Consider the following 15,526-nt stretch of genomic DNA (forward strand, 5'->3'; position numbering starts at 1 on the left):
CCGATTACACATTCCCAAACAAGTCTTCCTCTGGTCTATTATTACGACTCGGACCGGTCTATGCTACACAAGTCAGAGACTTGAGGCGCTCACCCATTTTTCTTCTTTCAAGTTTCCTTTTAGCTGACAATGGCGGGAGCTAACCATGCTATCGGAATTGACCTGGGGACAACCTACTCTTGCGTGGCTGCGTGGCAGCATGATCATGTAGAAGTTATAGTGAATGATCAGGGGAACAGGACAACTCCTTCTCACGTTGCTTTCACAGGTACTGACCGCTTCATTGGTGATGCTGCTTTCAATCAGGTCCTCAAAAACCCCGTCAACACCATCTTCGGTAAGATCATGACTTTCCCACATATGACCAATTAATTTGTTTCACAAATAAGCTTTGTAATCTGCTGAGGCTCTGCTTCTTCCTTTAAAAAGAAAAAAAAATTTGTATGTCTTCTTGTTTTTGTTCGTTTCTCTCCGACACTTCATAAGTTAGTACTTTTATTAAAACTGATTTGTTCAGCACAGAAGGTGTACTTATTCACTATCGTTTGCTTATAAATTATAACATATAGCATGTCAGTAATTACAACATCTTTATATTAAAAATATGCTTTTATTTTTATCGTATGACCTGTTTCCTTGTCGAATTGTGTATTTCTAATTTTGTCATCAATTTGCAGAAGCAAAGAGGTTAATTGGTAGGAGGTTCAGTGATGAATGCGTTCAAAATGATATGAAGCATTGGCCATTCAAGGTCGTTGAAGGTCCTGCTCAGAAGCCAATGTTTGTGGTTACGCACAAGGGCGTGGAGAAACAATTTGCCGCTGAAGAAATCTCATCTATGGTTCTTGTAAAGATGCGGGAGATTGCTGAGGCCTACCTCGGTTCAACGGTGAAAAATGCAGTTATCACCGTCCCTGCCTACTTTAACGACTCTCAGCGACAGGCTACGAAAAATGCAGGTGCTACTGCTGGCCTAAATGTGATGCGTATCATCAATGAGCCGACTGCTGCAGCCATTGCTTATGGCGAAGAGGAGGCTTTCGTTTATGTCTGAGACTGACATTGACATTGATTGTTTGAATCAGGGTATTGATTTCTGCTTGAATATTACACGTGCCAAATTCGAGCAACTCAACACGGATTTCTTTGAGATATGCATGCAGCCTGTTGAAAAGTGTTTGAAGGATGCAAATATGGACATAAGCAGCATCGATGATGTTGTCCTTGCCGGTGGCTCTTCTAGGATCCCCAAGGTGCCTTAATCAGCTTTTGCAGGAGGTGTTCAACGGGAAGGAGCTGTGCAATGGCCTTAATCCTGACGAGGCTATCGCATACGGTGCCACTGTTGAAGCTGCAGTCTTGAGTGGTGGGAATCCAACTGGGAAGCTTCAAGACTTCAGACTCTGGATGTCACCCCTGTGTCACTTGGGGTAGGGACTTCACTCTATACGGGTGAGAAAGATTTTATGACAGTTGTGATTCCAAGAAACACCAGAATTCCTGTCAAGAAGAAGGTGGTTTTATTTACTTCCCAGGACAACCAATCTTCTGTCCCCTTTCGCGTTTATGAGGGTGAGAGTGCAACTGTTAAAAATAATAACTTTTTAGGTGAATTTTACCTTAATGACATTCCTCCAGCTCCCCAAGGTGTTCCTAAATTTGAAACATGCTTTGACATTGATGAAAATGGGATTCTAAGCGTCTCTGCTGAGGACATGTCCACCGGCCAGAAGAAGGGGATTACATTCAACAGTGACCGAAGAAATTGTGAAGGAATTGAGACTGATCTAAAATAATGATGTAAGGAACTTCAATTTGTGGCATGCTATAAACTGAGATAACTTGTACTCATCAACTGTCACATCTTATTGGTTGTTAATGTTAAGTCCTAATGGCCTCTCCTCGACTTGGAAGGAGTTGAAATTTTAAGGTTAGACAAATATATAATTTATTTCTAGTCTTTCAAAACATGGGATGACAAACTCAGACAAAGATTGATTTTCTTTCTTTGATGAAATGGGGGGGGGGAAAACCCCAAGAACAACAACACCCTAACCACCACATCATGATCAGACGCAAAGATTGATTTTCAAGTCCGAAATAAAACATCTCATTTGCCCCATAACAACCAACCGACCAACCGCAGAATGAGCATCTTGAAAAGGTGAAGGATTAAACCATCTGCAGAAGTTTAAACAGATGTCGACGATACGACGGCCCAACGCCATTCAATTTACACCACGATACTACGCCGCCCTTCTGACTCGTCTCAACTCTGAACCGGTGCGGCCGGCCACAATTGCTCGCTGCCCTTCCAATTCTAGGTTACGAAATTTATACCACGTCGTCCTTTTATCTTCACAGTTCTTTAGCCCATTTCCTTCATGTTCGAACTTTAGAATTCGAATCCGTAATTCTTTTTCTATTTTGGGCTTTAGCCCATTTCGGTTCATCTTTGAGCCCATTTCTATTTGGGCAACTAATAATGCTTAGCGTTTCTAATTTTTCTTAATTTAATTCACTTATGATATATATTTTTCTTGATTTAATTCACTTACAAAATTTATACCACAATCGTTTAAACAGATGATATTTGATTTATACTGAAAATTTGGAATTTACATATGAATTCATAATAGATAGTTAGTATTCATAAATCCTATCAATCCTCCACGCGCCATTGAGTGAGTTTTCTTTCCCCTCTTGTATCACCGGCTCACAATCATTCACGATTTTATGTGCAACTAATGCTAACGTAATTCATCGTAATGCTTTCTTTGTACGTTTATGTGAACATTTTACATTCGACGTAATGTTTGATGGCAAGCATTTTATAATTTTCTTCCTAAATATAATAGGGTCGGAGAGGTTATGAATTTAGGAATTTACATAGGAAAATCAAAGAATGGGAATTGCATTCCTGAATATAATCTAGGGTTTTTGTATTTTAGATTGGGTTTTTATTTTGTTTGGTTGAGCCCTTATTTTTATTTTTCTGACTTTTATTTTGGACTTTTATGTAACACTCTATGGTAATGACATGTTCATTCCTTTGAAAAAAGAAAAAGAAAAAAAGAAAAAGAATATAAATGTATTTTTTTTGTTTTTAAAAAGAATATAAAGGTATTTGATTACAGAAAACCCAGATAATTTTTAATTCGGAACAAATAGGAAATCAGAAATTTGGAAACCCATAAGAATTTGGAAAGTAAACATGACATTAGTATAAAAAGGAAGGGGATATATTGTTGGGAAATAAAAAGAAGAGAACGTCGCGACTTGCGGGTTTGCTCTTGAGATTTCACGAAAAATAAAACCCTCATCAGGTCCAGCCCTTCCGTCATCTAGGGTTTATATTGCCAATTCCCCAATCAAAACACCACCCCAATCCTGATTCAAATTACACCAATATTTCTGTCAATTCGGCGGTAAAATCATCATGGGGAAGAACGACTTCCTAACCCCCAAGGCAATTGCCAATCGGATCAAGGCCAAGGGACTCCAGAAGCTTCGATGGTACTGCCAGATGTGCCAGAAGCAATGTCGAGACGAGAACGGCTTCAAATGCCACTGCATGAGCGAAAGCCACCAGCGGCAGATGCAGATCTTCGGCGAAAACTCTAATCGCATAGTCGATGGCTACTCCGAGGAGTTCGAGCAAAGTTTTCTCGATTTGATGAAACGAAGCCACCGGTTCAGCCGTATCGCCGCCACCGTGGTCTACAACGAGTACATCAACGACCGCCACCATGTTCATATGAACTCGACTGAGTGGGCCACGTTAACCGAGTTCGTGAAGCACTTGGGGAGGACGGGTAAGTGTAAGGTTGAGGAGACGCCAAAGGGTTGGTTCATTACTTATATCGATAGAGATTCGGAGACCCTTTTTAAGGAGAGGTTGAAGAACAAGAGACTCAGGGCGGATATGGCTGAGGAGGAGAAGCAGGAGAGAGAGATTAGGAAGCAGATTGAGAGGGTTGCTCAGTCGATGCCCGTGGGTAATGGGGTTGATCAAGGTTCAGAAGATGAGATCCATAGGAAAATTAAAGTGGAGAGTGGGGTCAAGATTGGTTTTGCACTTGGGTCCTCGAAATTGGGTTCGAAAGAAAAAGGGGAGAGCTCGAAATTGGTTTTTGATGAGGTAGAGGATGACAAGAGTAAGGTTAAGAATTCGACGAAAAATGGAAGTAGTGGTGGCGCGGGGAGCTTGGCATTGGAGGAGTTGATGAGGGAGGATGAGAAGAAGAAGGAGAGGATTAATAGGAAGGATTATTGGTTATGCGAAGGAATCATTGTTAAAGTTATGAGTAAAGCATTGGCTGACAAGGGTTACTATAAGCAAAAAGGGGTTGTGAGAAAAGTGATCGACAAGTATGTGGGGGAGATTGAAATGCTTGAAAGCAAGCACGTCTTGAGAGTTGACCAGGCAGAGCTGGAGACCGTGATTCCGCAAATTGGGTGCCTCGTGAAGATAGTGAATGGGGCTTACAGAGGATCAAATGCAAAGTTGCTGGCAGTGGACACAGATAAGTTTTGCGCTAAGGTGCAGATAGAGAAGGGTGTGTATGATGGTAGAGTTCTTAAAGCTGTTGAGTATGAGGATATTTGTAAATTTGCCTAATGAGTTTGCTTGAAAACCTTTTTAATTGAGACTGAACTATATTTTTTTATGATTGATCATCTGCCTTTCAAATGTGTTACCTTGTTTTGAATGTCTATTTGTTACCCTGTTTTTAAAGTCTATTCTGATGCTTATCCATGTTTCTTCTGTCTCCTTGTATGTTTATGCCTTGAAAGTTTGAACATTATTTTGTAATGTTTATCACAAAAAGTTTTTACTTATATCAGTTTGTGTACAGTCATAGTAGCTTGGTTGTAAACTCATTCCTGTCTTTCAGTTATATTGTAATTAGTATATTTAACTTTGTATATTATATGGAAATTCACACTGCATATAGCATCCGAATATGCAGATTCATTCATCATTGCGGACATTGTTTAGAAGACAAAATAGAAATTTCCATGCAATTGCTGGTAATTGATAACATGACATTTTTTCTAATTTCTTGCTATGGTTTATGTTTTTTATACGTTTTAGTCTGTCCCAATTTTCTACAGCCCCATTCTTGTTCGTTCTATATTACCTAACATTGAAGTGTTTCTGTGTGATGCGTATTCCTTCAAGAGCTGACACACATGTGGGAGCTCTCCCACTTTTGGGCACTGATGCATGAAGCAATGGATTATTTTTTTCCTTCAGGAAATTTTACTACCATTTACGAGGCTTTATTTATTCTCAATAGTCATTGCTGGGTAAACAAATAATTCTTGTGTGCTTTTATGGTAGGTAGTTTGGGGTCTTTGGTATGAATAATATGATTTCTTTTTCAGTTGGTTGTGGGGTTGAGTCTTCACCCAGTTGATGTCTGAAAGTAGGTCCTTGGTAATGGAAAAGTTGAAAAGCATATTAATGTGGGATGAGATGCTAGGTACAGCTATAGAGGTGTTAGGATAGTTGAGTCGTGTCCTCGTCACAACTGCTGCCTCACAAGATTGATTTTGCAAAGTTGGTATGAAAAATTCTTTATGTCAAATCATACTGCCTATTATGTATGCCCTGGTTCTTCTGGCACCAGTCTAGAGCCCCTGTGAATGGTTTTGCTGCCCGTGGAAACCAACGGTTCTCATTGCACTTGTATTCCATAGTTCATGTTTCCATTATTTTTATGCACTGTTACACGGTTCCTTTTGCAACATATTTTCAGTGGATGAACAAGTTGGGGATTGGCACTTGTACATCCTTTTCCATTATTATGTACTAGGGTTGAGAGAAATAGCTGTATTTACAATGGAAAGATACTCAGAGAGGCTAGTAGCTATGAGATATTAAGTTGCAGGCCTGACGTTAGATTGTTTTGAAGTTTGAACTGTGGGATCTACCCCAGTGTACTTGGCTCTGTAGTAGAAGTATTGGATTTAGGTGTTTGGTATGTTTCTTGCTTTGTTGTTTTGTTTAAGTGCTGTACCATGGCATAAATTTACTTTTTTTGTTCACTCATGTTTTGAATGTAAGTTTACTAAATCACCCAATTATTTTGGATAAAGCTGAAGAAAATGCATCTGGTTTGCTTCCTTCATTTGGGGAGTTTGAGGGTATGTAGATGTGACAAATCTTGTATATTTCCGGGATAGCACTGCCATTTCCAACTAATCACATTCCGTCACGTGTGATAATGATTCCACATGAAGGAATGTGATTAGATGGGGATGGCAAAACAATGTTATTCTCGTGAGATGCAAGCTGTTCTCCTAAAACAAAACTTTCATGAGAAAAAAGAAAAAGAAAAAAAAAAGCAGCTCGAATTGAACCATGAAGTTGGTCAATAACAATGAATTTAGGAATTTAAATATTTAGTTATGAGCATTTAATTGAATAATTGCACCGACGGCTTAATTATAGATCTGGTTATAGTATTTACTGCATGGGCCCCAGACAATAAATTACATAATGAGCATTCAAACATCAGTGTGAAGTTATTAAACAGTACGCGGTGGAATGATTCTTATTCCTGATTTTCCGATCAGTTTGATTCTTAATTTTCATATGTTTGCTAACTCATGTGAAATGATAAAAAGAAATTGTTAGTTTCACTTCACATCACAAATCCCTAAAAATTTCATATGTTTGCTAAAAATTGTCCGTCCAATACAAGAGAAATTGTTAGCGCATAACATCGTAATGAACCTTGAAACGACGTGCATTGAGGATAGGCGGGTCTGACGGGTTCGGTAGGATGGATAGTTAAAACCATGGCCCACCGAAGCAAGCCCTATTCCAAACTTGATCAGTAGTGTAGTTTTCGTTCAGCTGGAGGTTGGAGTTTGGGGGGTTAAGTGGTGTTGTTGATCAGCCTCCATAGTTAGTTACCCTACCCCAACCGTACGCCATTAATTTCTACATCCGAAATCGCCCAAACCAACTCCTACTCTACACTAAACTGCACACCCAAACAAATTCAATATTCAACATCATCGTCGTTATTAAAGAGAGCCTTAGCCTGCAACCATTTTCGGATCTCACTCTCAATCTCATTTCTTTTTCTTTCTTCTCATTCATTCGTGCTCTGCAATTTGAATGGAAGTTGCGTGATTTTGCTCACGGCTTAAAGGGTTTGCTTCTTGCTCGATTTGCTGAAGTGGGTCTCTCTCACTTGCTCTGAAAAGATGAAGGTGACCGTAGTTTCACGGAGTGGTCGAGAAGTTGTTAAGGGTGGCCTTGAGCTCAGTGATTCTGTATGCTTTTCTTTACCTTTTACTTTCTTCTTTTCCGCTAGTTGTGTAATTCATCGATATCTCTATTTCAATGAGAAAATAACACAAAACGAAAGCAATCAAGTTTTGAAATTTTTGTTGGGTTGGGTTCAGTTTAGTGAAAGATTAAAGTTTTTTCTAAATTCAAATGGTTAAAGGTTCAAGTCTTCAACTACTAGTAGAACCCAATCGTTACCTTTGCTGACTTTTTTCGTCTCTCTGTTTGCCTTGCAGGCCACTGTGACTGATCTGCAGGAGGCGATCCATAAGCGAAGTAAGTGCTGGTTATGCTTTTCTTTTCTGTTGAACTTATTTAAACTGGTTATGCTTTTCTTTTCTGTTGAACTTATTTAAACCTTGTCTGTTAAGACTGTTTTTCTGGTCAATCAACATTTTTTAACCCAAAGATAAGATTGATTGAGCGCTCTATGCTTAAGAACTGTGACTTTAAGTCTTGCTGCATCATCATGTTTGTTTAATGCATATTTTACTAACTTTTTTTTTTTTTTTGGACACAATCCTGTACTATTGTTTTGGATTAACTAAAGTATTTTGATCTATCCCTTTTTAAAAGAAAATGAAGAATAAATCATGGGGAGCCATGTGTGTACAGTGTGGTTCCTTTGTCTTAGAAATACAAATACTTAAACATTGTTAGCAAACTTGGAATTTGGGTTCCTGGCCTGAATTATTTGTTATTGACATCTGTTATTGTCTACGTTAATATATGTCATTATTGATGCTTTTTTTCATCCTTATATGCCTTATTCCATTAGAAACTTGCCCCTCCCAAAGAAATTTGTATAGGAGGTTCTGTGTTTTATGAATTATCGTAACATGATTTCATGCCTTATGTCAACAGCCAAAAAGTTCTATCCTGCAAGGCAGCGGCTTACTCTCCCCGTCCAACCAGGATCAAAAGAGAGGCCAGTTGTCCTTAACTACAAGAAGAGTCTCAAAGATTATATCAGTGAAAACTCAGACAACTTAACTGTGGTGTTCAAGGACCTAGGCCCACAAGTGTCCTACAAAACACTCTTCTTCTTTGAGTATTTGGGGCCTTTGGTCCTTTATCCCATCTTTTACTACTTCAATGTTTACCAGTACTTGGGCTTCAAAGGAGATCGTGTCATCCGCCCAGTCCAAACATATGCTCTATACTACTGGTGCTTCCACTACTTCAAACGTATTATGGAGACATTTTTTGTACATCGCTTCAGTCATGCAACCTCACCACTCTTGAATGTATTCCGGAATTGTGCTTATTATTGGAGCTTTGGCTCCTACATAGCTTACTATATGAATCACCCACTTTACACCCCTGTTAGTGATCTCCAAATGAAGATTGGGTTTGCTGTGGGGATAATATTTCAGATCTCAAACTTCTATTGCCATATCCTGCTGAGGAACCTGCGAAGCCCTGATGGAAATGGAGGATATCAAATTCCACATGGTTTTCTGTTTAATATTGTGACATGTGCAAATTACACTACAGAGATCTATCAGTGGTTGGGCTTCAATATTGCAACGCAGACAGTTGCTGGTTATGTCTTCCTTGTAGTTGCTGCATCTATCATGACAAATTGGGCCCTTGCAAAGCACCACCGTTTGAAGAAGGTAATCTTCTAGACTGTTTCTTTACACCAATAACTGCTTGTGTTTTGTTGCTTCAATGTCGGTCTCCATTTAGCTAACATCTTGCTCTACATTTAAAACTACCTCGGCTGGGTTTAATTTCATGACTTTTCAAAAATAATATTTGTACATAGTTACTTGCATAGATATTCTATAATAAGGAAAGACTTGTTTCTCAGTGTATTAGATCTTGCCCATTGTGCATTTTAGCCGTCCATATAGGGTTTACTAGCTGAGAATCGAGTTCTTATTAGGAACTATATTTAATTACCTTGTTAGAGAATAACTCTATAATACATAAAAAAATGTGTATAGTTTGATTTGCAGATTGTGTGTCAGTGCTTGGGTGGGTGGGTCTGCATGCATGATTAATAATTGCTTGGTAAACTGAACTACAACGAAATTTGATACCAAAAGTTTTCTGTTCTTATTATCTTAAGATAGTTTGTTTTGAATTTTAGATTGATTCAAAAATCGATTCCTTAGCAAACCTATTTGTCACTGCCTATTACTCTATTTAAATAGGATGGTGGGGGGAAAAACTATATTTGATGGATAGCATGCTAACATCTACATGTTGCATTCATGGAAGTGTCAGAATGTATTGATATGAATGCATTGCTAACATGATTTGTTTGCCATCACAGATATTTGATGGGAAGGACGGGAGACCGAAGTATCCGCGTCGATGGGTGATACTACCTCCATTCCTGTAGAATTGACTGGCGACTAGGCTGTCCTGCCTTTGCTGGTCTTTTGGGTATTCAAGTGTTGGATTCCATCCATGCTGGATGGGTGATGAACTTGAAGAAGTCGAAATCGCATGTTCACTCAAGTCCATGATGGACCTTAACATTCTGCTTAGATGTTGTAATTCATTTGAACTAGTTAGGGATTTGCTTGTGGATCTATACAAGATAGGTCACCTTGTTCTTTCCAGTTGAACTGTTTTGTCATTTGTACTTCTTGACCGTCTATGTCATTTCTCTTTCTTATAATTTTAGAATTCAAAGCAATAATGTTGTTAACTTGTTAAATATATCAATCATCATAAAATTAAACAATTAAATGGAGGTTGTCAATCTTGCATGAATGTGCTGAGTTATGATTTGGTTCACACCATCAGAACATTTCATGAAATTCTTAGTTCTTTAGTTTCTCTTTTCTTGAACTAAAAGTGACATGGGGGCTCCCACCTTATGATTGTTAGCTAGAACTATTATATCAAGGCCTATGCCTAGCTGGTGACGGAGAGGATTTGAGTTCTGCCAGCCACTACAAAGTAGTGGCTTTTAACTAGTCATCTATAATGTTGTTTAATGCATTATAAAATGTAGCTTGTAGTTGGGTTCATTGCCCAACATTACTCACCAATATTATTATTTCTGTCTCTTTGGCGTTCGATTCGCTCCCTCCTAATTCGCAGCTTTCATGTAAATGAATTCATATGCTTATAAACGTTCTGGAATGACGAAGAACATAAGTGCCATGCTTGCAAAAAAACATTAGAGGGTTGGTTGAGTTGTTAAGGATCGTTCTCTTTGCTATTAAGGCCTAAGTTCGAGTCCCGCTGCCAACAATCCATTTTGGTGGGTAATTTGTAAAAATCAAAAAATTAAGATCTGTAAGTTCTCAAATAGGCTTGATATACTCGACTGATATGGGATAGCCTCTACTCCCCCTAAACTTAATTTGTACCACAAAAAATAAAAATAGAAAAAAGAACATAAGAGGAGGATTTAAACTTTTTTATAGACAATTCAATTTCGTGTAAATAGACAATGTAGACGTTAAAACGGTTAAATAGATATGATTAGGTGTGTCGAAGAATGAAAATAGGAAGAGGGGCAAAAAGGTCCAGAAAGAGGAGAAAAATGACTGGAACAGCGGAAATCGAGGGAAGCCAGCCCATGGACGCGTTCTCAAGTCTTCTTTATTTCCACTCACCCATCCAATCCAACGGCCCACATTTCATGTCCGCCTCCCCTTCTTATTCTTGCTCTCCCCCTCCCATTTCCTTCGCCCACTCCCAAACCACTGTCTTTGTCTCTCTGAGACGCTCTCTCTCTCGCCTTCGATCTCCTTCCGTTACATTCAGAAAAAGGTCAATTTTCTCGCCCTCTCTGTTTCTGTCTTTGATGCAATTTGCTTTCCTATCCATCTCTTTGGTTAGCAAGCGCTTTAGATCTCTGATTTTTTTTCCTTTTTCCTTATGATTTCATTGCTGCATTGTTTGGTTTGGGAGTTTTTGGTGTTTGCTTTGGTACGGTTTTGGGTTTTAATCACATTTCAGATTCGTAGCTTTTTTTTCCCTTTTTTATGTTCAAAATAGCGACCAAGGATTGCCCATTTGCGTTTGATGAATCAATTTGCTTTCCTATACTTAGCAGAAAACGTATAAAAATTTAATCTTTAAGAAACAATGAACACACAATAAAATAATGAATGAAAAATCATGATTTTTAATCACCCTCCCTTTCTTTTCTTTTTTTTTGAATAACTTGTGCTCGTTATAGATTGTTATCAGTATATTTGGTTATAAGTTTGATGTGTGATGGAGAGCTCATTTAATCTGTTCTTTCTAATCTTTTTGTTTTCATCAAACGTATTGCATTGTTTTGTTGTTGCATTGAGATTTGGTGGTACATTTTTTGTCTTTGGCAATTTGATCCTGGCCAATTTCACGGATCCTTTCATAATGGGTTTGATTATGATTGTTCATTTATTAGGCAGGGGCATCTTACACCCTGCAAACATTCTTCAGAAGAACCATCTGTTCAATTTCTGTTTTGTGGTCCTCTTTTGTGTTACATCACGCTGTTGTTTGTGTGTCCCACTGTTTTATGTTCCTCTTTTATGTTTCCTGAATTTCTTTCCATTGATTTCAAGCAGTCTCTCATTTGGAAGAGTAAAACCTTTTCTTTAACTTTGTTATGTGTTAGACTAATGCTATCTTGTACATGAGCACTGAGTTTTACCATATATACTCATTTGGTAAAGCAAGGGTTTTTTTTTCAAATGGGAAAATTGTTGTGGGCCCTGTTGTAACTGGTTGGTGTACCGGCAGGTAGAAGATGGCAGATGCTGAGGACATTCAGCCACTCGTGTGTGATAATGGAACGGGAATGGTCAAGGTATTTTTTGGCAAGAACTTTAGTTTGACATTGAGATGGTTTGGATGGTTGTGCCCTTTTTTTTCTTTCTTTTCAGAACATTGCATCTTAAAGACTGCTTTTGATGTTACTTTTTAGGCTGGATTTGCTGGAGATGATGCTCCTCGAGCTGTGTTCCCTAGCATTGTAGGCCGCCCTCGTCACACTGGTGTCATGGTTGGAATGGGCCAGAAAGATGCCTATGTTGGTGATGAGGCTCAATCCAAGCGTGGTATTTTAACTTTGAAGTACCCAATCGAGCATGGTATTGTGAGCAACTGGGATGACATGGAGAAAATTTGGCACCACACCTTCTATAATGAGCTTCGTGTTGCCCCAGAAGAGCACCCAGTTCTTCTAACTGAGGCCCCTCTGAATCCCAAGGCTAATCGTGAGAAGATGACCCAAATAATGTTTGAGACCTTTAACACTCCTGCTATGTATGTAGCCATTCAAGCTGTTCTGTCCCTATATGCAAGTGGTCGTACAACTGGTAAGCATATTGATTAGTTTTTCTTTTTGTAGCAAAGTTGTTAGTTTGAAGTCAGTGTCCAATACTGAAAGTACCTTGCATGATTTTTTTGTTTTAATGTGTGACCTTGGAAAAGTTCCTAACGGTTAATCAGTATAGACTGAGATATCTCCACCTATGTGACTTTTACCTGAACCACAAAGAGTGTCTTGCCTGAGTTGAGATTACTTTCATTGGTTTTAATATTTTTGGTTTGAACTACTAGTCTAGTTGGGGGCTAACTTCAGTGATGCTACTTTTGGAAAGTTTATTTGGAAATGTTTCTAATGGAGTTCACTTATGCTATTCAAAACCTGTTCTTCTCATCTTACTGATGGATGTTTTTTCTTTGCTGTGAAGGTATTGTGCTTGACTCTGGTGATGGTGTCAGCCATACAGTCCCCATATACGAGGGGTATGCCCTACCTCATGCCATCCTTCGTCTCGACCTTGCTGGTCGTGACCTCACTGATAGCTTGATGAAAATTCTTACGGAGCGCGGTTATTCTTTCACTACCACTGCTGAGCGTGAAATTGTTAGGGACATGAAGGAAAAACTAGCTTACATTGCCCTTGACTATGAGCAGGAGATGGAAACTGCCAAAACCAGCTCTTCAGTTGAGAAGAGCTACGAGTTACCAGATGGGCAGGTAATTACCATTGGCGCTGAGCGATTCCGATGCCCAGAGGTTCTTTTCCAACCATCAATGATTGGGATGGAAGCCGCAGGCATTCACGAGACCACATATAACTCCATCATGAAGTGCGATGTTGATATCAGGAAAGACCTGTATGGCAACATTGTCCTCTCTGGTGGTTCAACCATGTTTCCAGGCATTGCCGATAGAATGAGCAAGGAAATTACTGCTCTAGCCCCAAGCAGCATGAAGATCAAGGTGGTGGCACCACCTGAGAGGAAGTACAGTGTCTGGATCGGAGGATCCATCTTGGCTTCCCTCAGTACATTCCAGCAGGTTGGTGTTCATTTCTGCATTTCAACATCATGTTCCAAAGTTGATCTTGGATGATTACTAATCGAAACATTCTACTTGTTTTCTTGATTGCAGATGTGGATTGCAAAAGCAGAGTATGACGAGTCTGGGCCATCTATTGTCCATAGGAAATGCTTCTAAAATTTACGACAATAGGATCATGGAGAGAATTATTGCTGTGTTTATTTCTTGAAACCAAGAGGCAGCTTGTGCAACCCGTTGTGTCTAACTTTGTTAACCTTCTGTGTTATTCTCTTGTTGGAGCTATGACTTTGAGAAGGCGAGTCAGATTTTAAAATGGGTCAATTCTTTCATTATAATTTGTTTCCATCTCTTTTTTTGCCGTTTCCATGCAAGTTTCCATGATTATCAACTGGTTTTTCTTTTTTCTGTTCTCAAGAAAAGAAATTGTGCAATATTTGCTTCTTGTTTAACATGTATGTATTGAAACCGCGTATCAAAAGCATATACAAACTAGGTTATCACACAAACACAACATAGCTTTCAAGTTTCATTTTACAGTAGAAAGAAGGGATTCTGCCGTCTGATGCTCACTCTCGCAAAATGGATGATCTTCTATGTCAAGACTAATGTCAGGTTTTGAGATGATGCCCTGGTAACCATCAATTTGCTGTGGTTTCTTCATCTCTTCCTCCTTTAAAAATGTCTCGTTAGAGCTGAGGACCCGATTTTTGCAACTTTGATGGTCATTGTGGTGAGAATTACATCTCTCATATGTTTTGAAGGACAAGTCCTTCAAGCTTGAATCTATAAAAGAAGAACGCTGCAGGCTGAAGCTCCCGAATCCTTTGATTCCACATGTTAGATTGCGAGCTCTGGCTCTCTCTTCTCTGAAGAACGCCTCATCTTCAACAAGTTTTACTACTCTCTCAGATAACTTTCTCACACTCAATCCCCAGTTAAACCTGCATGCGAAACACAAACCCTAAGGAACCCAATAACGAAGGTTTAATATAGTAAACATGAGAGATCAAATCAAACATGCCAACCCCTTCTCATCGATATATTGAAACCTCCCCATCTCCTTGATAATATCTTTATCACCCTCAAACTCCTCAGCAATTCTCAATGGCCCATGGCTTAGCAGGTGTTCCAATATAATTAGAGCCTTGTAAGAGCCTCGCCAATTCTTTCTATTGAAGCTCAACAACCTGACTTGGTAACCAAGAAAAAAAAAAGAGAGAGAAGAAACTTAGTTGAAGTGGATGTTATGAAGAAGATAAATTGGTTATAAAAAAATCAGATTACATGAACACAAAGAACCCATTAACCTCTTATGTAGAATCTCCACAATCCTCCAATAATCATCAACTTCAAAGGCAGCCCTTGATATTACTCCAATGGTTCGTGTGTCTGGCGGCCATGGATTTTCATTTGTAGCTTCTTCTGTCATTCTGCAAACTCCATCCACAAGAACAAGATTAACCCAAATCAATCTATATGAAGCTCTAAAAGAAATGATTCACAACCAAACTTACAGTTGTGCAGGTGTTACATCAGTCAGCGTCAAGCGAGCAGTTTTAATCTTCTCTTTCAAGAAGGAAGAGGCTTGCTTCTTCAACTCATAGAACAAAGGGCTGCTCATAGCTATTTTCGTTTGGAACGATCAACATGCATGTTTTGGAATTTTTCTAAAGGTGATAAGAATTTGCTGTGGGTTTTCTTCTGAGCCTTGTGTACGTAAGGAGCGCAACCACTCCATTAGCACAACAAACACTAACTACTCTCTAAAAGTTGTGCTTGCATATGTAATGAGAGGAATTAGGATCATTTTTCAAGAATACTGGATCAAACAAATTCAAAAAATTCAAACTCTCAATTTTGACCTTCAGGAGAGGTTAAAACATTCCATGAGAATAAGGGAATTCGAAGCTTAAGTGCAAAGTGAAAAGTACATCCACTCT

The 15,526-nt window shown here is 38.9% G+C and overlaps 5 protein-coding genes across 6 annotated transcripts; 4 read left to right on the top strand and 1 right to left on the bottom strand.

Moving 5' to 3' along the window:
* The first annotated feature begins 34 nt into the window (after positions 1–34).
* Positions 35–1,910, top strand: LOC103332704 (heat shock cognate 70 kDa protein). The gene is given in 5 exon segments (XM_008235449.3): positions 35–337; positions 678–1,025; positions 1,027–1,256; positions 1,258–1,368; positions 1,371–1,910. Coding segments are annotated over 5 exon segments (1,323 nt in total). The 5' UTR covers positions 35–129; the 3' UTR covers positions 1,797–1,910.
* Positions 1,911–3,201: 1,291 nt separating this feature from the next.
* Positions 3,202–4,743, top strand: LOC103332646 (DNA/RNA-binding protein Kin17, conserved region). The gene has a single exon (XM_008235396.3). It carries the CDS (start codon positions 3,440–3,442, stop codon positions 4,619–4,621), a length of 1,182 nt encoding a protein of 393 aa, XP_008233618.2. The 5' UTR covers positions 3,202–3,439; the 3' UTR covers positions 4,622–4,743.
* A 2,094-nt stretch (positions 4,744–6,837) lies between these two features.
* Positions 6,838–9,944, top strand: CER10 (3-oxo-5-alpha-steroid 4-dehydrogenase family protein). Of its 2 annotated transcripts, XR_016126656.1 has the most exons (5): positions 6,847–7,293; positions 7,546–7,585; positions 8,174–8,928; positions 9,594–9,734; positions 9,790–9,944. XR_016126656.1 is itself a non-coding variant. In XM_008235397.3 (4 exons), the coding sequence occupies exons 1-4, from the start codon at positions 7,225–7,227 to the stop codon at positions 9,660–9,662; spliced, it is 933 nt and encodes a 310-aa protein (XP_008233619.1). In that variant the 5' UTR covers positions 6,838–7,224; the 3' UTR covers positions 9,663–9,944. The 2 variants fall into 2 exon arrangements, 1 of the variants encoding a protein (XP_008233619.1); XM_008235397.3 differs by having other exon boundaries at positions 6,838–7,293; positions 9,594–9,944.
* A 955-nt stretch (positions 9,945–10,899) lies between these two features.
* On the top strand, positions 10,900–13,921 carry LOC103332648 (actin-1). Its single transcript, XM_008235398.3, has 5 exons — positions 10,900–11,050; positions 12,014–12,080; positions 12,198–12,591; positions 12,970–13,583; positions 13,677–13,921. The coding sequence occupies exons 2-5, from the start codon at positions 12,021–12,023 to the stop codon at positions 13,740–13,742; spliced, it is 1,134 nt and encodes a 377-aa protein (XP_008233620.1). The 5' UTR covers positions 10,900–11,050; positions 12,014–12,020; the 3' UTR covers positions 13,743–13,921.
* Positions 13,922–14,019: 98 nt separating this feature from the next.
* On the bottom strand, positions 14,020–15,335 carry LOC103332649 (ENTH domain-containing protein C794.11c-like). The gene is made up of 4 exons (XM_008235399.3): positions 15,101–15,335; positions 14,894–15,016; positions 14,612–14,773; positions 14,020–14,527 (listed from the first exon to the last, which is right to left on the bottom strand). The coding sequence occupies exons 1-4, from the start codon at positions 15,205–15,207 to the stop codon at positions 14,113–14,115; spliced, it is 807 nt and encodes a 268-aa protein (XP_008233621.2). The 5' UTR covers positions 15,208–15,335; the 3' UTR covers positions 14,020–14,112.
* Positions 15,336–15,526: the final 191 nt, after the last annotated feature.

This window comes from Prunus mume, linkage group LG5, assembly GCF_029339155.1.
Source record: "Prunus mume cultivar Tortuosa linkage group LG5, ASM2933915v1, whole genome shotgun sequence".
NCBI lineage: Eukaryota > Viridiplantae > Streptophyta > Magnoliopsida > Rosales > Rosaceae > Prunus > Prunus mume.